The sequence below is a fragment of the Triturus cristatus genome, chromosome 12, assembly GCF_964204655.1.
Source record: "Triturus cristatus chromosome 12, aTriCri1.1, whole genome shotgun sequence".
Lineage (NCBI taxonomy): Eukaryota > Metazoa > Chordata > Amphibia > Caudata > Salamandridae > Triturus > Triturus cristatus.
The window spans coordinates 773,643,881-773,668,306 of NC_140595.1; the positions used below are offsets into that span (position 1 = coordinate 773,643,881).

Genomic DNA, 24,426 nt, shown 5'->3' on the forward strand with positions numbered 1-24,426 from the left:
TGTGGCGGTTGGTAATGGTGCAAGGGTTTCTGGGTCTTGTAGTGCATGTGCGCTGGTTGAATACTACATTATGCCTGATGGTGGTTTTAGTTAACACATAATAATAAACGAGCATAAGATAGACTTATCAAGGTGATATCAATTAAGCAATATAAATCAGAGGTAACATGCGAATTCCATGCGATCATTCATCCCATGCGGTTTCATGGAATTTAGTAGACGTATCCAATAATTTTCCCGTTTTAACAATGTCTTATGGTTGTCTCTTTCTTCAATTTTTTTAACTGTTTCTAGAACCATGAATTTCAATTGGCTTACGTTGTGACCACTTTCTTGGAAGTGGCTGGCTACGGTGGATTTAGCATTGTTTGTTCTGATGTTACTTTTATGTTCATTCAAGCGTACTTTTATTTTTCTTTCTGTTTGTCCTACATATATCTTCCCACATGGGCATTTTAAGGCATATATGGTGTTTGTCGTATCACACGTGGCTGTTACTTTCAGTTTGATGTTGTGTCCTCTCATTGGGTGAGTTATCTGTGATCCTGGTATAATGTTATTGCAATTGTTGCAATTTTTACAAGCGATTGTGCCTTTGTGTTGGACGGGTTGATCTGATTGAATTGGGTTCTTTATTATTTCTCCCAAGTTTTTAGCTCTGGTGTATGCGAATATAGGTTCATTTTCAAAAATTTGGTGAAAATCTGGTTCTAAACGGAGTATGGGCCAGTGCTTTTTGATGGTATCCTTAAATCTTTTGCTCATGGTTGAGTATTTTGACACCACAGTCATACGATCTTGTTGGTTCCTCTTACTTGGTAGTAGTGCCATTTTTCTGCTGATCTTATTATTTCTCTCCTCTGCTTGATGTAGGATATTTTGGGGATATCCTCTGTTTTTGAATCGCTGTAACATTTCCTCAGTGCGTGTTGTTATATTGTCTGGTTCTGATACAATGCGTTTAACTCTGAGGATTTGTGTGAAGGGTAAATGGTTTTTTAAGGCGTTGAGGTGGAAACTGTTGTATGCCAGAGTGTTATTTTTGTCCGTGGTTTTTCTGTAAAGATCAGTCTGAAAACCTTTGTCTGTTTGTATGATCGTCACATCCAAGAAGTTTATTTTGTGATGTTGAATCTCAAAGGTGAATTGTAATCTTTGATCAATGGTATTGAGTTGTTCCAATAGGTTAGTAAGAATTGTTGTAGATCCTTGCCATAAGATAAAGATGTCATCTATGAAACGTACAAACATTTTCAAATGATTATGCCATTCTGGATCAGCTAGTATGTATGTCTGTTCAAAATTGCCCATAAAGATATTGGCATATGTTGGGGCAGTACAATTGCCCATCGATGTTCCTGTCTTTTGTAAATACCAGTTAGATTTCCATTTAAAATAGCTGTGGTGGAGTGTAAACATTAGAAGTTCCATTAGAAAAATTTGTAGGTCTAGGTCGTAGTCGCTTCGTAACAATGCTTGTTCTGTGGCTTCTATGCCAAGTTGATGGGGTATTGAGGTGTAGAGAGATTTTACGTCTACTGTGCACATGATCATTGGTGTTGTTATATCTTTTGTTGTTTGATGAAATTTTATTAAAAAGTCTGTGGTGTCTTTAATGTAGGTTGGTAGTTTGGTGACACTCTCTTGTAAATGTCTGTCAAGGTACTTTCCCACTGGTTCGTGAATACTGTTTTTTGTGGATACAATCGGTCGAAAAGGTGGGTGAGTCGGATGTTTGTGTATTTTTGGCACCATATAAATGGTTGGACTTTTTGGATGCGTTTGGATTAAGTATTTTTTAACCTTTTCATTGATGGTTCCTCTTTGGATTGCTTTATCCACTATTTGAATAAGTGTTTCTTTGATTGGATTAGTGGGATTGATATCCAGTTTCATGTAAGTTTCAGTATCTGATAAGTGTAGTTCCACTTGTTCTTCATAATAGTTGGTGTTAAGTATTACCAACGCTCCGCCTTTGTCTGCTTTCTGGTAGGTAATGTTGGTTCTATTGGCCAAAGTTGTTAAGGCTCCCCATTCTTTCTGGGTGAGGTTTTTATGTCTTCGTTGTTTTTGGAAATTGAATTTCTGTAGGTCTTGTTTTACCAGAGCTTCAAATGTGTCGAGGGTTTTGTGGCTAATAGGGGCCAAATAAGTGCTTCTTGGTCTCAATCCTTTCAAGGGATCATCCTGAATGATTTCTCTGGGTTCTACTATGTTGGAAAAGTAGTGTTTTAATCGTAATTTCCTCATTAGTTTAAAAAAGCTGATCTCTATTTCCAATTGGTTGGTGTTTGTCGTAGGAACAAAAGATGTGCCTTTTTGGAGTACTTTATGTTCAATTTCTGTTAGTTGATAATCCGAGATGTTGATGATTAGGTCATTCTCTGTCCTCCTTTCTTCTGTTTGTTGGATTTGGAGGTCGTCTGACGTGTTTGCGGTGGTGCGCTTGTTTTTTCTTTTGCCCCTCCTGGGTCTTCCTCGTCGTTGGTTCCTACCCCTAAAAAAGGGGGCGATGAGGCTGTTTCACAGTGTGATGTTGTCGGAATATTGGATTCAGTAGGTTTACTAGTGGTGCTTGCGGGCTCTCCTTCAGATGAGGATGTATCCGTGTTGATGTTATATGGTCTATTCTGTCTTCTTTTGGCGTATATATCCGCCCAGGTGTAAACCTCTCCCAATTTATAATCAACTGTGTCTCTTCGGTATTTACGGATTTTTCTTTCGTTGACTTCTTGTGTGTGTTTTGACAATTGACCATTAATGTCTTCAAGTATCTTGTTCCAATCCTCTATGGTTGAATTTGCTTCCAATTCGGTTTTTACCACTTCTATTTCTTTGGTCAATTCTTCCAGAATGTTGGAGAGTTCTTCTATTATTAATAGGATAAGATCCAATGAACATTTGTTCAGTATCGCGAACCAGCGGTCTTTGAATGGTTGATTATTCTTGCATAATGATGGTTTCAATGGAATCCTAAGTCCTCTAGGGATCCTTTGGGCTTTGTGGTATTTTATCATGGTGCTGGCATGTAATTTCTGATTAATTGCCTTTCTTGAGAGATACAGTAGTTGTCGTACGTTTTGTTCATTTGTTCTAGTTGATGACGATTCTGTGATATCTTCCTGAATAAGTGCGTAGATTTTGTTCGCTGCATCTTCTGAATAGGCGAATGTATCTGCTCGTATATCCGTTAGATTTGTAATTTGTTCATAGGCCATGTTTGTGGTTGGCGTGCTCCGTGTCAGAGTTCAGAGATGTAGGATTTATCACAAGGTTTGTTTGGCACGTGCACAGCTCCTTTTAAAACAGTTTAACAGTTAATGTTGACTTTTTGACTTTTTGATTTGATATTATAACCGTGCTTCCAGGGTGTCACTCCTCTGATGTGAGTGCCTCAAATAAATCCTAATGTAGCAAACCCTAGGTTTAGGGTGTGTCCCCCAGGCACTGGTTGAACGAATGAATCATTAGCTTTGTTTGAACCAATAAACATTTGTTTGTAATTTTCAATAAAGTTGCACTCTTGTCAATTCATTTAAACGTTCGTTTAATTCATCACGACGTTTTTTTTGTAACGAAAATGCAGTGATTAACAATTTCTACGCGTCTCACATATCCCAATGCATTTCGGCTTCAAGATAAAGCCTTCGTCAGGGGTTTATCTACAACATAAATGAACAAAATCAGCAAGTTGTATCTTGTCTCTCATTTATCACATAGAACCCCATTCTGCTCCCTGTGTCTCATCATTGTGTTGGGTTTCCGGCGAGGCTCCTGTTTCCTGGTGGCCTTGCTGCGCTTGTGTCTTCCCGTCGCGGTTTAATTAACTTCTTGGGAGCCTTGGTCCTTTGCCCCCACGTCGGGAGGCCGTATGCCACCCCTCCAACCACTCCAATGCTTCCTCTGGTGTAGTAAAGTGCCATGTTTCGCTCTCTGATATTATATGGAGTCTGGCAGGGAAGAGCCTCAAGTATTTTATGTTTCTCTCGCAATTCACGCTTTACGCCTTCAAAGCTTATCCATTTTTGTACTTGTGGTGTAAGGTCTGGAAAGAAGCGGATTTGTGTATTTTCAAAGCGTATCTAGCCTCTAGTCCTAGCAGCTTGGAGGATCGCGTCCCGGTCGCGATAGTTGAAGAGTTTAGCAATTATTGTTCGTCGGGGAGCACCCGGCTTGGGTGGGGGTATCGGCGCCTAGTGCGCCCTCTCAATTGAGAAAAATTTGGACAATCTTGTAGGTTTGAGGGTGTTTACTATAAAGTCTTCCAGGAAGAGGTCTACACTCTAACCCTTGGCCTCCTCTGGGACCCTCATTACGCGGATGTTGTTTCTTCTCGCTCTCCCTTCTTGATATTTGAGTTTAGCCTCCATTGTCCTGGCCTGCTGTGTCAGTGACTGTACTTGGGCCTCCAGATGTTTAGACGTGGACCTGAGTTGGAGTATTTGGGTCTCTGCCGTTGTGAGTTTTCGGTTAGTTTCTGTAGGTCCACTCCAATCAGGGTGACCTCCGTTGTCACCGAATCTATCTTGGGTTCTTCCGTGACTTTAAGGTCTACTATTGCTGCCATGATTGCTCCCAATGAGGGTTCCACCACTGCTTCTCCTTCTACTGTTATGGTGGATTTCGGGACTGCATAGTTGTCCATTTTGTTAGACTGGCAAGCCCCTGGCCCCTTTGGTTTGATTATCCCCTCTCGCTGTGCGTGTGCAAGTTCTATCTCTTCTGATCTGTCCCAGCTTCTCAGGGCCAGGCCTCTGATGGGTTTCCACAGGAGCGCTGCTCCGATGCGTTATGATGTGGCAGTGGCCTGATCTGTTGCCCCTGCCTCTTAGTGGGTGGGGGAAGGGGAACCCAGAGGAATAACTGGTCCCCTCTACTAGAGGTTGCGCCTCCTGCACTTTCTTCAGCGCCAGCACCAACAACCCGCCCTCAAGGGGCACTGTGGCTTCTGTGGATATTGCCCCTTTTTAAGTCCAGAAGTTTCGTTTTATTAGCCCCTCTGATCTGAAGTAGAGCTTAAGCTTGGAGCATTTGGTTTCCGATCTCAGCTTTATTTACATCAGATGGAGGGGAAGGGCGGCTCCTCTGGTTATTTTTCCGGTTGAGGGACAGAGACTAATGCAGGTCCCCACCTCCCCGTAGTCCCTTAAACTCCGTGGCTGTTTAGGGTGTAAGTAAACACACCAGGCATGCCGTGCGCTCCTGGGATTTCTTCCTCGCCTCTTCTTTGGCGCTCTCTGTGTCTGTTATGGCATCCCTGAGGGTCCAAAGGCGGTTCTCCGCCACTGCTGGTTTGCTCGAATCCTCTCGGGCGAGGCCCTCCCCCCTGCCACTGCTTTCTGACCTTCTACGGATTCGTTGGGATAAGTGACTCCCGGATTCCCCCTGCGCCACCCAGGGCTTTTAGGTGAAGGACATCTCGATTTTCCTCTCGGCTGCAACACACTGCCTGTCTTGGAGGCTGCAGCCCACCGTAGCCACCGCGCACCACCAGTCTGTATGGGCTCTGTCTTTGCTCACAATTCTAATTTCACCCCAGGGCGATCACGCCAGTCACCCCTATTCTTTACATTGCCGAACAGTTGTCAGGTCCGGATGAAGGACGGATTACCGGGTAAACTGAGCTCCCTACTTAAACCGAGTTCTCCTACAGTGCAGCCATGTTCGATCGCGGCCAATCCACGCCCTCCTGTTATTACATTTTAACATAAAATAATCACTTAATAATTCTGTATACTTTTTAACATGAAACATCCACACATGCTTTTTTTTTTTTAATTCAAAATACTTGTGTTTAATATTATTTCTTATGTGGTGTTTACAAAAAAGTCCATGCCTCCATTATGTTCTTTGGAAATGTGTTGTAGAGCCTGTGAGAGGCCATAATTGATGCCTGACTTACACCAAGGCTGGGCTGGAGTACACTTACTACTGTTTTGTCACGTTTGAGGCTGTAGTAACTTCAGAGGCGTTATTTATGAATAGCAACATGCTTACTCTTTTGTAGCCTGTCCCTACCTAAAGACCTCCTTAGTTTTTATAACCCCCTCCCATTTTGTAGTAGGTATTCCCCATTCTCTAGGCCCCTCTCCCTTGTCCCTCCAACAATTTCTACTAAAACGTAGATTTAAAAGTGCAGAACTCCCTGCCACTTTGACAGAGCTCTCTAGAAAAGATAGGAGAGACAGGCGAAGATGCGTCGTTTAGTGAATTGCATTTTGTAGTTCTTGAGTAGTAGTACTACTGTAGTACGACCTCAGACATTAAAAAGTGCAGTTTCGGATTAGGCTCATTAAAATATTGCTTTATTTAACTGCACAATTTCCACCAACATTTACCAGTTGCACTTTGTAGGAGGAAAAATGATGGTGTTTTGACACTGCATGTCATATCGATTCAGGTGCAGACTCTCGTTTGTGTCCAAATAGCGACCAGCGCACTCGAAAGGTGGCTCTAATTAAAGACCCAACATGTTTCCTATTGAGATGGAGTTAAAAATGTTGATTGGCAGGGAAAACTGTTCAAAGCTAAACCTTATACCCTCCTTTAGAGGGTGTTGTGACCTTCACTAAATGCTGCGATTCTGGTTAATTGCATAATTAAAAACTGTATTTTTGATATTGGAAGAATTAACCATTAATTGAGGAATGACATGCAGTAGCAGAATTTTCACCTGTTCCACATTTAAAGGTGCAAAGATGTTATCTACTTTCTGGTGATAACTGGCATTAATTCCTCTGCAGCGAAGTTTACATGATGTGGCAATCCCAATTAAAAACACAGTTTTGGTAACTGCATGGAAATCCACTCATCGTGGATTTACCAAAATGGTTTCGCTTCCAATTATCTCAGAATGAGGGTCCTTGTATATGCCTTTTGTTCTTCGAATTCTACATTTTCCCTTGTAATTCCTGTTTAACATATCAATATATATGTGTGGGGTTCGCCAGCTGTGGTGATTTCCGCCCATTTTCCTAACCTCACTGTAAGGTTTGACTAGTATGGGGTTTTAGAAATGTTAAGACTACCATCTTGTTCCTCTGCATAATTAGTTTTGATTATAGGACACCTCTTTCTGTGCAGTTCCTGTAAAAACTGAAGTCCTTAGTGCATTTCCTGCGCTGGTCGCCCCGATGTAGGTGGGTGTAGGTAAAAGTGCTCAGAAAAGAGCAGGGACTGCATTTCCTGTGTGTTTGTAAACTCTCAAACGTCGCTGCAGTACTTTGTGAATGATAAATACATTGCCATCGTCTTTGCTAGGCTCTCTGATACTTATGTAGGTATGCTGCCTTTTCTAATCCCAGCCATAATTTGTGTGCGTGATGTATGGAGGCTTTATGAACAAACAGCCATGAGCATCCCACCTAACACTATGCATTACAGATCAGTGTGCTTGATTGAATCCTGCATAGTTTCTACAATGATTTCCTGGCGTGCTACTTCTTTAAAGGCCAGATAAAATCTTTCTCTTCCCTTTTTTGTTCCCCAAATGTAGTTTTTTGCTCCGGCTTTGAACTGCTAAGGCTTTACGCCCTCTCTAGCCAATCCATAACGTACTGCACTGTTTTTGTTTCCTTTTCTAGAATAAAGAACCATGTCTAGGGCAGATGTCAGCTCGTCGTCGCCATCAGCAGAGGCTGTCAATGAGGTGGCCAGCGATGAACTGATTGCTTCCAAATCCTCACTCTCATTCAGAAGGAGCACTGATTCTGGTAGGAAATGTCTTCTCTGCACTAAGGGGGGTGGGGGGGGGAGGGGTGGATAGACTAGAGACTCCAACCACATTGTATCAGGCAAAAAAGGTAGTTCCATGAGTAATGGGTGTCCTGGGGTGAAATTAATATATCAAATCATGGACTTCAAAGGCCTTTTTCTGAGTCTTGGCACTTGATGGCCTAGGGATGAATATTTCATGGCATGGACTTCAAGGGCCTTTCTGTGAGCCTTGGTGCTTGACGGCTCTGGAATGGATGTCACTCTGAGAGTCCATAGGGTGATGGTATAAGAAAGGAGGATAATATAGCCAAGACCTTTATAGTTAACACCTGATCTTCTCTCTTGGTGTAGTGCTTTGTTTTAGGTGAACAAATAAGTCTAGGTGCTGTGTTCTTGGAAGGCTGAGAAGACCCGTAAGAGGATATTGCTCAAAGTGAGTTCTGTGATCATGTACCAAGCCTGATTGTGGGGATGCATTACCTTTGGTCAGCTTGAGTTAGCTTCTTTGGAGCCCCTGGAGGTAAGGGTTGTCAAATTCTGCCTGTTCATCAGTAGCAGCTTGGTAAAGGATCCACCCGTTCCCTGCTTTCAAGGTGCTTGGTTCAGGTTCTCACAACAGCGCCAACATACTTGATAGACTATTTTCCTTGAATTTCACTTGCAGCCCCGCTGGAATATCAGGTAGTCCTTTTAGAGGTTTCATAGCTTGTGAAATATTTCAATTTACTACTTAATTGTTACTGCACTTTGCTTATAGCGTTGACCGTGGTTAACGCCCTCTGAAGAGGGTCTTGGGTGCTGTTAGCTGCCTCCATACAGTTATGATTCCGAGGCCACGGAACATAAGCACGGGCAGTTATCTTCTGTTCATGCCCCCTAACAGGTGGACAGTAAGGTGATTAGCACCCACTCCCCTCAAATCTCTCCTAACACAGGCCAGCCTATCAACTGACCCCAACTGCTCTGTGCTCCTGTGAGCTCCTAGTGGAGGCCTGCAGCAGGAGTTAGTTGCCAGTCTCAGCACTCCAAGGACGGTTCCAGTGCTGAACAAGGCCAGAGTGACAACACACAATCCTTGTTCTTAGTGGTACCAAGATAGAGCCCCTCAGCAGGTTTTACTGCTAGAGGCAGGTTCAGGGCACCCGTGATCTGCTAGGAGCAATGCTCTTACAGATGAAAGTAGGCTTTATTTCGAAGTACATAAAGCCTTATTGCAAAACTATAGAGAATTATACAAACCCTATGGATAGTTTATACATCACAAACCATAGATTTCTTAGGTAATTAAGTTGTGTGTATCTTACGGGTAGGATCAGTTGTTACTACGCATGCCTTTACCAAGCATGTTATACAAAGCGTTGACCTTTACAGCATGTTGTGTTACATTGTGGTACTTTATCATGCACATTCTGTGGTAATGACTGATATTCTTGTTATATATAAATATGTATGTTTATATATATATATATATCATTTATATATATTTATATTGTTTTCGGGAGGCGGTTACTCCCCAAGCCACCATTTTTTTTCTTTCTTTTTTGGAGGGTAAACATCAACCCCACTCTCCTTTTTCAAATTCCCCTACCTCCCTTTACTACTACCTGCCCCAGAACCCTAAAACCCCCTTACCTCATCTAACTACTGTCGACCCGAACTCTAGATCCCCTTTACTATCCTACTCACCCTTGATCCGCCAAAAAAATCCTTAGCCTACCTCCTGTTAAAGTGACATAACAAATATGTGTCGATAAACCGTATCTGCGTGGTAAGGCCCTTCTTTGTGGCGGAAATAGGCCTTTGTGGTACTTACCCGCGTGGTAAAGACTCTTGTTGTACCCTACTGTGTGGTAAAGACTGTGTAGTAAACGTTACATACCTTTTTCAGGGCCCGAGCCGAGCGGGTTAGGTTCCTGTTGGAATGGATATGAGAGGGGGAGAACAGGTGGCATATCAGAAAGGAGGGAAGGGGAGGAGAGGAGGGGAGGGCAAAAGAGGAGAGGAGAAAAGGAGTCCTATGTTTTGTTGAGTCTGCGGTTATTATGAAGCCATGTTTGCAATCTGGGAAGGACGCAAGGGCCTGGAGTAAAGCATGCCCTACAGTACCGGAAAATGAAGAGGTCTCTCGGGAGACTTAGCACCATAACAATGTGTTTTTATTGAAGGTGTTTTTTTTGGACGTTTCAGCGCCCCCGCCTTTGTAAGAGCCAGGTGCCCCTCCCTTGACTATTTTGGGGGCTGTGGTATTTCTGTGGGTGCACTGAGGCTGCTCAGGCCAGGGCTGTGGCATCCCTGGCCCTTTCCCAGTGTGCCCCGATGGCGCAGAGGCTGCCAACTGTTAATCGGTTCAGAGAAGGAAACATTTAAGCTAAGTGCCTCATTGTTTTTTAAGCATTAGCTTCAAATGATGGAGTACTGGGACGGGGTGCCACGGTGTTGGGGCTCTGTTCTCATTAGTCCTCGTGTCTCCAGATCCCTTGCCTGGAATATTTCCTTGTAATGTAAGTGATGACTGCGTCTGCTGCGCGCGGTAGTAAAGGGCCCCCGGGGCAACCAGGTTAAATTGGATTTTCTGCTGCGGTGTGCCTTGCCAGGACGGGCCCTCTGCTGCTACATTTCATTAATGGAGGAGCTGCCCTCCTGTTGGGGCGTCCCTCGTCATGGCTGGGTGGAAAACCAGGGATTCCCTCCAGGACCCGCATTTATTTATGCGTTTTTTATATAGCGCGCACTTTACCCAAAGGCGTCAGAGTACTTTACAACAGAGCGGAGTATATTACATAAGACATTCCAAGTAACATGGTAGTGGTGACAAAACGTATACTATTACCTACTATAGTTACTCGTGGTGATGGTTACATATTTACAAATACAAATTCACTAAAGATTGCACATTGTGAACGAAAGTTGGAGCGATTACAGTTGAATACATACAAATTCCATAGTTGAAGCGGAAGGTCAAGCTAGCTCTCCATTGAGTGTCATGAAACAGGCGTAGTCATGCCAAGGGATTTGATGACCTGATGTGGGGAGCTAGTTAAGCAGAATTCTTGATAAGAGTGTCTTTGGAAGAGAAGAGATTTAGGAAGAGGTGGTAGTACGAAGGTTTGGAGGAAGCGAGTTCCAAATTCTAGTTTCATTACCTGAGCAAAATTGTGCCACAAGTCCTTCCCTTTTGAAAGTCAGAGGTTCGAGCAATAGGTTTTCGGCTTTATGTGAGGGTCTGGATCCTCCTGAAATTTTGAGTTTGTTAGCTAGGTAGCAAGGGGTGGAAGTGTGAATGGCTCTATAAGTGATACAAGCAGTCTTATATTATGACCTGGCTTCAGTAGGAAGACAGCCAAGAGTTGTCAGCATAGGCGTGATATGGTAGTTTCTTTTGGCCCCGTGAACAAAGCGTGCAGCCGAATGGAGAATGGATTTTAAAGGAGAAAGGTAGACCTTGGGGAAACATGCAAGGAGAGAAGTACAGTAGTTCAGTTCTGGAGAGTACCAAAGTTTGAACAATGTTTTTTCAGGTCTTGTTCGTGAATGAAACGTTGAACACCCCTGAGAATGCGCAATTGGTAGCGAGCTTTTTTGCCCATAGTGTTGAGTTCGGATTGGAGGTTAAGCCTCTAGTCCAGGATGACTCCTAGAGATTTATCAGTCAACTATGGTATGTTTGCAGTTAAGAATGTTCAGATTATCCATCCAAGATTGTACAGGAGGTGGGGAATTTGAGTTTGAGATAAGAAGGAATTCAGTTTTTGAGGGATTTAGTTTTAGGTGGTGAGATGTCATCCATTCTGGGATGTAGTTATGGATGGTGGCGAGGAGTGAAATGTCATGTGCGGAGGACACCTTGAGGTAAAGTTTGTGTCATCAGCATAGAGGTTCTAAAGGATCACAGTCTTTTGTGGCAGTTCTTCTGAAGGTTTCATGTAGAGACTGAATAGGGTGGGAGCAAGGATGGAGCCTTGAGAGACGCCATGATCCACAGCCTTTGGTGAGAGACAGTTTTCATTTTGATCATCTGAAATCTGCTTGTGAGGTATAATTCAAATCATTTGACAAGTGCGCCTTCAAAACCCATTCTGTGTTTTAGTGTGTGATGGTTTACAGTGTCCAAGGCTGCAGAGAGGTCAAGCAGCGTCAGCAGGCAGGAGCTACCTGGAGCAAGAACTCAGAGGGCATCATTGATAACTTCTAGCAGCGCTGTTTCAGTGCTGCAGCCTTGATTGAAGCCAGATTGAAATTCACCAAAAAGGTTGTTGTCCTTAATGTGTTGGATGAGTTGCTCTGCTTCATATGTTTCAGTGCTTTTAGCAAGGAAAGGGAGGCTGATGATGGGACTGAATGTATACGTTACACAGTTGGTTTGGGGTGCTCACTGAAGTTTCAGGAACTCCTATATAACAAATATTAGAAAAGGAATCCTGTGATGCAACCAAAATATACTAATGGCTTTGGTATGTGAGAGTGTTAGGTGATCAGCAAGCAGCAGTCGAGGAAATTAATGGGGGTGGGTAATTGTATTTATATAGCGCTTACTATGCCTGGAGAGGTTCTGAAGTGCTTTTCAGTGAGTAGCATTCTTCCGGAACCCAAAGGTTGATTAGTGATGAATTGGTCTGGGAAATATAAATTGGTATTGGGAGTGGTAGACATGCAAGTCTGTTAGTTGGGAGAATAGGCTAGAGGATGGATAGCGGAGGGAAGAGTTTAGAAAGGATTAGTTGGGAGTTCATAGTAGTAAAAGAGGTTTGGGGAGAGTCAAAGAGCCTGTTAGTGGGATGAATAGGATAGAGACTGGACAGAGGAAGGAAGAGTTTTTTGGGAGTTCGTGATTGTAAATGTGGTTTGGGATGAGTCAGTGAGTCGGGATAGGGGATATTTTGGAAGAGGAATAGGATTAGTTTTATAGTAATAATTTGATTAGGTTTGGAGAGATTAGTATTTTATTTTCTTCTCTGCAGTGGGAGGAAACTGTATAAATATGTAGATACATGACCATACATAAGAGGTATACATACATAGACATTTTCACATGATACTCATATGGAAATAAATTGGGAGATATAAAATTGTACTGGATGAAGTCCCATATGTACATGCATACATTAATATTTACAAACTCAGGCATTTCTTTTTTGCTGTAAATTCCGGTACATTTTTTTATTATGTTTTCTTTTTTATATTTACCCCCCAATATTTCAGTAGTGAATGATTTATTGATACAATTGCTATAATCTTATTTACAGGTTGTGACAGACGTATGTTATCCTAGGAAAGTAAATCCATAAGCATACACTCATCATCTTATGTTATTGATGTATTAATCTATCTATATATGAATATAATCATAATGTTATTGCTATAACCATATCTGTGATAGATTGTGATAGATATAGAATATTATTGAATTGGGAAAAAGTCAAAGATATGTCTCCAAATTAAAGCATGGGTGACTTGAGCTAGGACTGTATGCTCGACCACTTGGGGTTGCTTTGGTCTGAAAGCAAGAAATGCAGAGTTGTATAAGAAGGGACCATACTGCAGTCCCACCACCAGAACATTCCAAAGAAAGTGAGGTTGTTCACTCGCTGTCATAGCAGAGTGCTAGTTTTGCACTGCTAAAGCTTGGCCAATGAGACTGTCTCCTTGCAGATGTCATCCCTCACTGGTGGACGAGTCTTTTGAGAGACACCATTTGAAGTATTAGGAAGGGTTAATGCCTGGACTGTTGGGATTGTGATATTTAGTGAGCCGCAAATACAGTTGTATCATACCCTTGCCTTCTACATGATTGAATTAGAGCTTGAACAAGCGTCCTGTTACTGATATAAGATATAGATTTTGATTTGAATGCCATCTTATCTGTCACAAACTATGTTTCAATTTTCTTGGGTGTAGAAAATTGCTGAATCTCTTAACTATATAACACCTTATACTTAATAGGCATGGTGTTTTCTTTTGACTCGCTAACGTTGTACGCCTATCGCATTCTAGTGAATAAATAATCCATAGCCTGAAAACCCCACATTAGATACCCCACATTAAACTTTTATAGGGGGAGAATTTTAAAAAGGTGCAGTCATTTTATCACCTACAAAGGCATGTGTGCCCATGTTTCGTGTCTACTTTATGAATTGACTTGACCGTGTTGGAGCTGGAGACATTGTCAGTATTTTTCAAATGTTTGTATTAGATTTATTTCCAATAGTATGAGCATTGCATGGCAGCACAATTGTAATAAATTCACAATGCTATGTAAGGCACAGTTTCAAGCTAAGCAAAAATAGTTTACCAGTGCAATAACAATAACCCCACTTCAGTCAGATAGGCAAGTCCCACACCCCCAAGTACTCATTGTATGTTTCTGCATTCCTGTCCTTTTCCCATCCACTCCCTTTATTATATTGTTCCCATTCATTTGTATAATAGCCATAGACAGCAACCAAACAGCATATTTTGATAGTAAGCATGCATACGGGCAGTCCATACACTATGCGAGGGCCAATCATTCAAACTGACAGCATGTCATTATGTACATCGACCCAGTCCTATGAGTAATTATGCAGCCTCTCTCAACCAGGTCCCTCTCCCATTCTAGTACCTGTTATTCGGACTGAGACCTGTTTCCCCAAAATTCCCTGTAACCACCCACTTAGTTGTAGGTTTTTCAACTTTATTCACTGAGGTATTCCACTAGTTTATCATCCCATCTCACTTACAAGGGTTTCCTCGGTTGCAGTCCATTCCATCATATCCCAAACCCAGCCATAGGTAGTTGGAATCCTAGGGCTCAACCAATGTATAGCAATTCGTCTCTTGGCAAATATTGTTCCCAATATATACAATTTCGCACCCATTTTACCCTTTTCAGGTCTCGCCTGAGCCAGCGTGCATGCGCTGCGAGGCTTTTAGTAAGGGCTTTAAACTCTGAAACACACGCTCGTGTGTGTGCTTTTTTAAAATCTCCCGCTATTGTCCTTTGCATGCGACTTTCTAAGAAAGACAGCACGCAATTGGCCCAAAGCGGGTGCATGTCCCGCCTTCTCTCTCCCCTGGCCTAGGGTGCTCGAGAGCGAGCAGCAGCGCCATCTGTTTCCAATTATCGCGCCGCGTCTCTCGGTCGTGTTACTTGGAAACAGATGGCACTGGCGCTGGTGCACTTTTGTTTTCCTTGCAGGACCCACTTTACAAGACTGTCTCATATTTAACAATATTTTATATTAGGTACCAATGTGTATCAGTCTCTGTCACTGCTCTGCATAAGGGTCAACTATATCATACTTAGTCCTGTATGTATCAGGATTGTACCGTATGATGTGAGACTATATCACAGTTTTTTCAATATATCACAATATCTACGTATGCTTATTTAAAAGATCCAATATAACACATTTTGATCCTCTATGTCATAATATTGTCTAGTGCTTTGCAGGATGACCCAATGCACCACAATTCGTTCCATTAAATCACAGTATCCCCCATTGCTTTGCAAGATGATATATCACATCTTGCTCCAGTAAATAGCAGTCTCATTCATGGCTTTCAGTATGGTCCGATATAATGGCTGTTGTTCCAACATATCACAAAATATATACCATTGCTTTGCAAGATGGTCCGAGTACATCACAGTATCATCCATCGGTCTGCACGATGGCCAAATATATATACCATATTAATGCAGTATATCACAGCACCATTCATTGCTGGCATGATGGTCCCATATAACGCATCTTGTTGAAATATATATCACAACATTGACCATGGCTTTCCAGGATGGCATGCCACATCTCAAGGTGTTGGAGTACCATACCATGTCACCCATTGGTTTGCTGTATGGTCCGATATATCCATCTTGTTGCAATAAATCACATAATCATCTATTGAGTTGCAGAATGGCCAGATACATTGCAATGTTTTTTCAATATATCTAAAAATGTTCTGGTGCCTGCGCACAATAGATATGAGCCGCCCTGCCCAGCCCGGATGATCTCACAATTGGAAAGGTGCCTTAACCTTAAGTTTACCCCAATTATATCAATGGCAAAACTTGTCTGTGATAGCTAATGTTGTGTGTTTGGGTGGGAGATGGATGGCCACTTCACACAAGCACCGACTAAAGATGGCCTGCCAGGAACCATCTTCCTGGACGGCCCTAACGAGGCAAAGATTAAAGAGTAAGACAGATAGGCGCGTGTCCATCTGACCGAGGTAAGTCTGCCCAGCACCGTCCTGCAGGAGGGGGGGGTGCAGGGGCCTTACTGGGTCGGCCCTCTCAACACGTGAAGCAGGCTGCCTTCATCCAAGCTCACAATACTAAAACCAAGATTCGTTTTTTAAATCCACTCTCCGATTTTTAACTACATCAGTAAATTTGAATTTCACCGTTTTTATTTGCTCACATTATCTTTGTGTTTGTTTTCTGGTTGTGGCTCGTGGATGAAATATGGAAGTATTTTTATTCTGGAAAAAACGCTGGTAGGCCCCCTTACTGGTTATACAGGCTAACACTTTAAGTGCATTTTCACAAGCACTGAACGAGGAAACACGCTGCACGCGGCTATATTGATTCTTATTTTTTTTTTTAAGCCAAATGCATGGAAATAGCTAAAACCAGGGAAGCAAATTGGTCCGCCATCTGTATGCCAAACGTTTTCAATGCCATGGATTTACTACTGCTCTCGGATTTCTTCATTTTATTTTACATTGAAGCAATTTTGGCCACTTGTCCGTTTTTTTTACTCGTGTTATAGCTAATTGAAGGAGGGAAGAGTACGTGCTTTATATTTGGGAGACTTATTTTCCAATCTAGATTTCTCTAACTGACTCACTGTGGGATCTTCAGCAAATTTTTTAAGTCTAGTTAATTTCGGCCGCCTTATCCATGTGTTTTTTTTCCACATATCATATCCGATGGAGGCATGACCTATGGTCTGCGAGCAAAGGTGCCCTAGATTAAAACTGAGAGGCTCAAATTCTGATTAAAATTTTTCTGATACAGAGAGTGACTCTGAACTAATCACGTATGGTTCATATTTTCCTGTTTGTCCCTAAAATGTTTTTTTTTGTCAAATGTTAAATCTGATTGAGGGGTGCATGTGATTTCCTGTACCACGGTACTTGGTTTATGTCCTGTGAGCTGAAATTCTTGTCTAGGTTTCTCTAACTCATGCACAGTGTGATCTTGAGCCAATTCCCTTATCCCTCTCCTCCTTTGTTTTCATAACGTCAACCTGAGGGTACTTGAAGAACATAAACTTTGATAAGAAGTTGGTATTTACGCCTATATAGGCACTTGACTAACTAATGATCTCATCGGAAGGACCACAGAATGAGCATTATGTAGTTATCTTCAGCGTGCAGATGACATTGTTTATTTTTTATCTTTTATTTGCAGTTTTATAAATGCGCAAACTTGACACAAAGGTATTGGAGAGCTTTAAATGAGCACCAGTTACGCTACACAAGGACGCATTCATTTTTGTTAGGCCCAGGGAGATTACGTTATTTTCCCAAAATCACAGGATGTTGAGCCGATGCCGAGACTCGAACGCCGGTTCCCCAGCTCCAAGACGGCAGCTCTGGGCGTTAAACCTGGTATGAATGCATATGCTGTGTATACCGTTAGACTCAGAAAGCCCCCGTATCATTTTTAGGGTCGAGCCCGCTAGTGCATGCTTCTTGCTTGCGAAACTCTATTGTTTACAAAAAGGACTTGAAGCCCACCCATTGCCTACCATTTCTTGGCTGCAGTGCCCCTCTTTGCAGCCTTCTTTATTGGCAAGTGCTGGCCAAATGCCACTTCCAATCCTTTCAGTGGCGCAGGGACCAAGCACGGATTGATTCAACTAAATCAATGCCTATCTGCTGCTCCCAATGTGATTCAAGTATCATTTCTTTCCTCTTCCACTCATGCTGCCTGTGGCTCTCTCGATAGTGTGGCAGTATGTATAAGTGTTTACAGTCCCACAGACATTTCCGGTATCTCCCTCCGATCTTAAAACACATGCGTTTTTGGTAGGTGGCTAAACTGGTGGGTGAAAATGTTTCTTTCCCCCAGTGGCATAGCGGTCCGCCCCGGGCGGCATGAGGTTTGGGGTGGTGGCCTCTCCCTGCTCTTACCTGCTGTCTCGATGCAGCAATCCCCCCCACTTTTCAATCGGCCGCATAATTACACACTAAACAACATATTTCAACTCCACAACTCCACAATCCACAACTTACCTCCAATCCACACCATATAGTGTCACCACCTGAGCACCAAACATCATTCATCACCACCATTTTGCATCAGCGCGCCACCTAAACATCACGTTAGTCTGCTCTTGGAATCTGGCATCTGTTGATTCTCCCCTAGTGTCCGTCTGCTGCTCGTGTTCTAATTAAAGTACTGTTTTCCAACCTCCACTCCCCAGTTATTTATGTCCCACTCCCCCATACAATTTTTTTTATAACAAACAAGTATGAGAATAGGCAGAAATAAGTTGCCAGCAGTGCAAGTACAAAACAAGCATTGGCATAGCCAATAGGTCTCGCTTTTGGGACCTTCTAAGTATTTAGTTATGCAGCACAATATCCTTGGTGCAACCACATCAACTGTTGCGTGGCTAAACACTTATAAGGTCCCAAATGCGAGACCTATTGGCTATGCCAATGCTTGGTGTGGTTGTGTGTGTGTGTATGTGGTTGTGTGTGTGTGGTTGCGTGTGGGTGTGTGTGTGTGGTTGTGTGTGGTTGTGGTTGTGTGTGGTTGTGGTTGTGTGTGTTGTGTGTGGTTGCGGTTGTGTGTGTGGTTGCGGTTGTGTGTGTGGTTGTGTGTGTGGTTGTGTGTGTGATAGTAATACTAAAAGCATCTCAGAATAAAGGAATACAAACATCGAGTTTGTGGAAAGAGAAAGCACGTTGTAAGTCAAACGGGCGCAGCAAAGCATTAACACAACAACAAACAAACAAGATCACTTAGTGAAGACTGAGTGCTGATAATGGATACACACAGCCCATCATCTTAAGAGTTCGATTGCAGCCAATGTGCACTCAAACCTGCCCCCTGCTTGTGAGTTGCACCCCATATTTCAAGAGTTGTAACTGCTGCACCCAATATAGCACTTTGAGATCTGAAGCGCTACATAGGTCTAATCGATTAACCAGTCGCCAACATGCTGTGCTTTTAAAGAGAATGTGCCAAAAGTTTCCAGCTTCCTTATCATGTCCGCATGAAAGCGCCAACGAAAGGACTCCCTGAATAGTGCAACGGACATAAAGCAGCCGCTGCGATCAGAAATAAACACTGTGAACGTTGTTCAGTTTCCCAGTAACATTTCCTTAATGGTCTTTAAGTCACAAAACAGTAATACTAAAAGCACCTCAAAATAAAGGAACACAAACATCGAGTTTGTGGAAACAGAAAGCACATTGTAAGTCAAACGGGCGCAGCAAAGCATTAACACAACATGTTCTTTGATGTTTGATGTTCTTTGAACGAGAACATCAAAAGGGCGCCGCAAAAGTGATCGCGGGCGCTAATGAGCATGACGAGGTTTGCCAGCCTCTGCTCCTAAGCCCGCGCACATGCACTGTAGCTCTTGGCTGGTTATGGTAGCATTTTTTGAGCCCTCACAAAAAGTCTCGCCAGACCAGCGCATGCGCTGGGTCAGGCGAGACCTAAAAAGGGGAAGACATTTTTTATGTTAAAATCTTTTTTTAATCCGTTTTTTCAGTTGAATATAATGTCGTCTTTGTTTGTATAAAGGTAACAAAAATGCTTAACACTTTTTATTATAACTTTTCAACTTACTGCACAACAGCCACAATGCTCTACAACATAGCCAAAAGTTCTGGCTAAACACATAAGGTCCCAAAGGCGAGACCTATTGGCTATGCCAATGCTTGTTATTTTTCCTTTGTGGCATAATTACCAGCCAGCACTGTTTTATTGTGAGCGATCACATGTCTTCCACGTGTCCTTCAAGCCTGCGGTTGACCTCTGCCCAGAACCCCTGTATCACCTGGCAAACCCATGTAAACTGTATAAAACAGGCTCCCTCAGCATTACATCTGGTGCATGCAGAGGACCTCCCAAGATAAATGGCAGTTCGTTTTGCTGGGGTTATGTACGTCACATGGATGTAATTATAATTAAAATTTTCAGTGTTGAAGCTCCTGTAAGCATGATTTTAGGCAGCAAAATAAAGGACTGATGTCCTTTAAGCGTTCTGAGCAAGGAATTGCTATCACACCCTGAGTAACTCTACTTCTAGCCGTACGGCTCAGCCAGGGATCTTTTTGAGGAGGTCCTGTATCCTTCCTCCCCTCTCAACAGCCATAGCACCGGGCCCTAAACTAGGGGTGGGTTAAATATTCCGTTTCGCCTGCAGAAGTGGCTGAATTTTGGTGACTCTGCGTTGCTTTTGTAAGCGGTATTGTTTTCCGCACATGCTCCAAAATGGTAAGTTGGCGAGCGTGAGTGAGATTTAGCTTCCCTAGCACGATTTTTTGTCGCTAAGAGGACATCTGGCAAGATTTTTTCATTGCGGGTGGCGCGACCGTTCGCTGACAGAAGGCTGTTGCTCGAGTAGAAAATCTACTGAAGCGGCAGTAAAATCAACTCAAGTAGCTGCGCTCTCTGGTGCGCCGTGTGGTGCTGTTCACACTTATTTTTCAGGGCGGAACGTGCTCTCAGCTCTAAATCACAGCTCGAGCAGTGCAACATGGCTTTTTCCGCCAGTTGGAGGAACTCCGCAGAATCGCACAGTTTTTTTGTAACTCCATGGAATTCCACAGAGTCAAATTGCATGAATTTCACCCACCCCAACCTGCCATTTTATAGGAACGTCAGTGTTGGGATTAATGAGTTATGAAATGGCTGCATTCTGTTTGTTGCTGTTTAAAATTGTTGCACTGCGACATGTACAGTGCAACAGCTAAGGTTGTGAAGAGAAGTTGATCGCTTATAATTTGAAGAGTGTATAACAAGCAGCGGCTCCTCCATTATGACGGAGGAGCGTTGCCCCACTGCTCAGAGCCAGCAGATGAAAAATAAAATGATAAATCAATTTATTATAATTTGATTTTTCACTGACTGAGCAGAGTCTGCAGAGTGGCCTGAGTCTAGGACGGGCAGGGCCATCCTCTATGGACAGTATCAGGGAGGAGTAGAGCTGGGCACTGCAAGTGCACATGTCTGTTTGGCTGGCTGTTTTAGGACGGCCAAACAGATATGCACACTTACATTTCTCCAACCCAGCTGTGTTGCACAGCCGGGTGGAGAAGAGACGCAGGCTCTCATACTGGGTAATAGCATGAGAGCAGCGTCTGGATTAGGTGGGGAGTCTGGGAGGCTGTGCAGTGTGGCCCATGGACTGCCGGGACGAGCAACTATCTAGCCACTCACGAAAGAAGCTGGACACCTGCAGCAGCAGCTTTGTACTTCTTTTTTATTATTTCCCTCACGCTGCCCACCACTTTATATTGGCAGCAGCAGCCACTGAGTATAACATTTTCCAGATGATTTAATTTGAGTATACTTTTTAGTTTGTTGCATAGAACCTAAGAGAAGCCCGTGGCTAACACAACTGGTACAAACACCTATCTTTATGTAATATCAGTAGAACACGCAAACCGGGCCTGGCAAAAATAGATATAATTTGCTTTCCTATGTGATACCTCATGCTAGACTGCAAAAGAACGTCATGCGGTCTACTTCATGCTAGACCACAAATGCACATTGTTAGACCCGACACCCTTAGGGTGGTCTTCCCTTCAACTTTTTGCCTTCCTCCTTCACTTTTCCTACCTCTTCTTTGCTGGTATTAGGACTCTGCAAACTTTGCCACGGCTAACCAGTGCTAAAGTGCTTGTGCTCTCTCCACTAAACATGGTAATATTGTTTCATCCCCAATTGGCATATTTAGTTTGCTTACACATCCCTAGTAAAGTGGTCATACATGTACTCAGGGCCTGTAAATTAAATGCTACTAGTGTGCCTGCAGCACTGATTGTGCCATCCAATTATACAGCACTTTAACCATGTCTCAGGCCTGCCATTGCAGAGCTTGTGTGGGCAGTTTACACTGCCATGTCGGCCTGGCAAATAAACCTTTTGCCAGACCCAAACCAACTCTTTTTATACATATGTCACCCCCAAGATAGTCCCTGGACAACCCTTAGGACGAGGTGCACTGTATTTAAAAGGCAGGACATTTACTTTTAAGTTTTACATGTCCTGGTAGTGAAAAAATCTCAAATTCGCTTTCCACTACTACAAGGCCTATCTCTACCATAGGGTAACATTGGGATTACCTTAATACATTTTATAAGTATAATTTCAAATTGGAAAGAGCAAAACATTGCAAGTCTGGTGTCTCTGGAATCACAATTTATTATCCAAACATATGATGAAGTGGATTTTAAATTGCAAATCTGAAAATGCCACTTTTAGAAAGTTGCCCTTTTCTTGCTTTAGCCATTTGGTGCCTGTAGCCTGTCTCTGATCAAGTGACTGGGTGTAGTTGACAATTGGGCTTTGTGTATTCCTCTTTGACAACCACACACAATGGGAGCTTAGGTGTGCCTAAATGGGCCATCTCCGGCAGGATAGGAGGGAGGAGCTGGGCACAGCCTCACTTACACCTGAATACGTTGTCTCCTGTCCACACCCAAAAGGCTGCACACCCCATGTAGTGTGTCGGGAGCCAGTAGGAAGGGAGGACCTCTGTGCACCAGAAAGGCATGTCTTTGAAGTCTTCCCACTTCAAAGGCAACACAGGGTATAAGTACTGGACCTCAGTCACCACCACTTCAGTACACCACTGGACCTGTGGCTATTCTGCCAGTAAGAAAGGCTGCTGTGCTGCTGAGGGACTGTCACTCTGCTGGACTGCGCACTGATGGATTCCTGCTTTGCTGTACTAATCTGCTGCCCTCTAGCCTGGGTGAGAAGGACTGGACCTACATCTCTTGACCCCAGAACCTAGAGTGACTCCAAAGGCTAGCTGTCTGACTTGCTAATCTGAAGCCTCAGGGACATAACAGGCTTCCAACTCCTGCACCTCGACTGTGCCATCCTTGAGTCTACTCTGCCAAATGGTGCCACCCCAATCCTGGACCCTTGGAAGTGGGCCTAAGATGCTTGCCAGCGGAATCGACGCATCTTCTCTGCTAAGCAACGCATCCCTGAGCAGAACCGAAACATCACCATGGCTGAGTAGCACATCCCTGAGCATTACTGATGCATCGTTTATGCTGAGTGGAATGAACAGTCGCAAAAGACTTGCATCCCCACCGCCTCCCGCATCTTAGAACTAACGCTTTGCAGTTGAAACCTCCACTGCGCAACATTTTTCCTTACACAAGCTTCTCGCAACCCTCATTGGCGACAGCCTCGGCAACGCCGGCAAAATTCACATCGCAGGATCACTGCTCATCGGAATTGACGCTTCTCCGCTGCTGCACCTTGCATCCTCGACACCGGATTTCGCACAGCAAGCCCCGTCGACAGGACCCTTGACGTTGATGCAACAGGACCTTGCACCGCAGCCTGGTTGCATCTCGGAACAAACGCATCGCCTCTGCTGTGCTACCCATCTTCAACACAGATCTATGCAATGCTTTACAACCAGGATTTATTATACTCTGTTCAGCAGGCCTAACTGGGTCCCTGTAGCAGGGCCGCACTCCATCGTGGTCAGCCTGAACTTGTGACTTTGCCCTGGTCCAGCGCAACCAGATAGCCCCAATAACTCTTTGTGCTTCTTGGCGCGATTTTACTTAAACACTTTGAAATTCAATATCTCCGATTCTTCTAATTGGATTTTTGTCGTTTTTGTCTTATTTTATTGATTAAACTAAATTTTATTTTTCTAACTTGGTGTGGGATCTTTTTATGTGGTGTTTTAACTGTTTTACTGTTTGAAGTATTGCACAAGTACTTTACACACTGCCTCTAAGTTAAGCCCGACTGCTCTGTGCCAAGCTCCCAGATGGTGAGCACGGGTTAAATTAGGGTTTTCCTGCCCCTTACCCTGACTAGGATTGTGGTTGTTGCTTGACCATGGCTCATACCTCAGTCAACCAGTTCTAACATTGTTTATCAGCAGTGGGAAACGGACTTGTGTTTGTGCAATGCCATACAGTGATTTGGTGTACAGTACCATCCTGTATCTAAGTCCATATCGAGTTTAAATTCTACAAGAAAGGCCTTTTTGACTTTCAAAAATCATGTCTCTGTCTGTCGGATTTGAAACTACACCTGCAAGCCTGTGATTTGAGCTGGCTAACATGGAGCTCTACACTGTAGCCTGGCTCAAGGAGTTCTGCAAGGATTTTGGACTTCTGACAAGAGCACCACCAGGGAGGTGGAATTGCAAAAGGCTCTGAGGGCCTGGGCAGAAGCTCCCTCCATACCGGTTGAGACCACGGGAGAGAAAGAGGAGATGAGGCATCGGCTGCAGTGGAAAGGTATGACTGGACCCCTGGAATGGAGCCCCCTGCCAGAGCAGGAAGCAGTGTTTCTTCCCATGGCCTATCCCAAGAAGAACTGGCAGAGAGGACAGAGGAGAGCGAATTCAAACTGCAGATGGCCCAGTTAAAAATAGAGGAAAAGAAACTGGCCATGGAGGCGGAGGAGAAAAACACTAGCCTTGGAGGCAAAGAAAGCTGAGGCGGAGAGATTCTTAGAGGAAAATAAATCTTGCTGGCTCATGAAAGGAGTCTAAAGGA

General features: G+C 43.5%; 1 protein-coding gene across 1 annotated transcript in view; it reads left to right on the forward strand.

The window, feature by feature from the left end:
- The window catches only part of DNAH2 (dynein axonemal heavy chain 2), a 2,945,517-nt gene that overhangs the window by 76,436 nt on the left and 2,844,655 nt on the right, over window positions 1-24,426 (forward strand). The window contains exon 2 of the mRNA XM_085638712.1: window positions 7,584-7,712. Coding sequence (XP_085494838.1) covers window positions 7,595-7,712 — 118 coding nt within the window. The 5' untranslated portion in view covers window positions 7,584-7,594. The remainder of the gene's footprint in view (window positions 1-7,583; window positions 7,713-24,426) is intronic.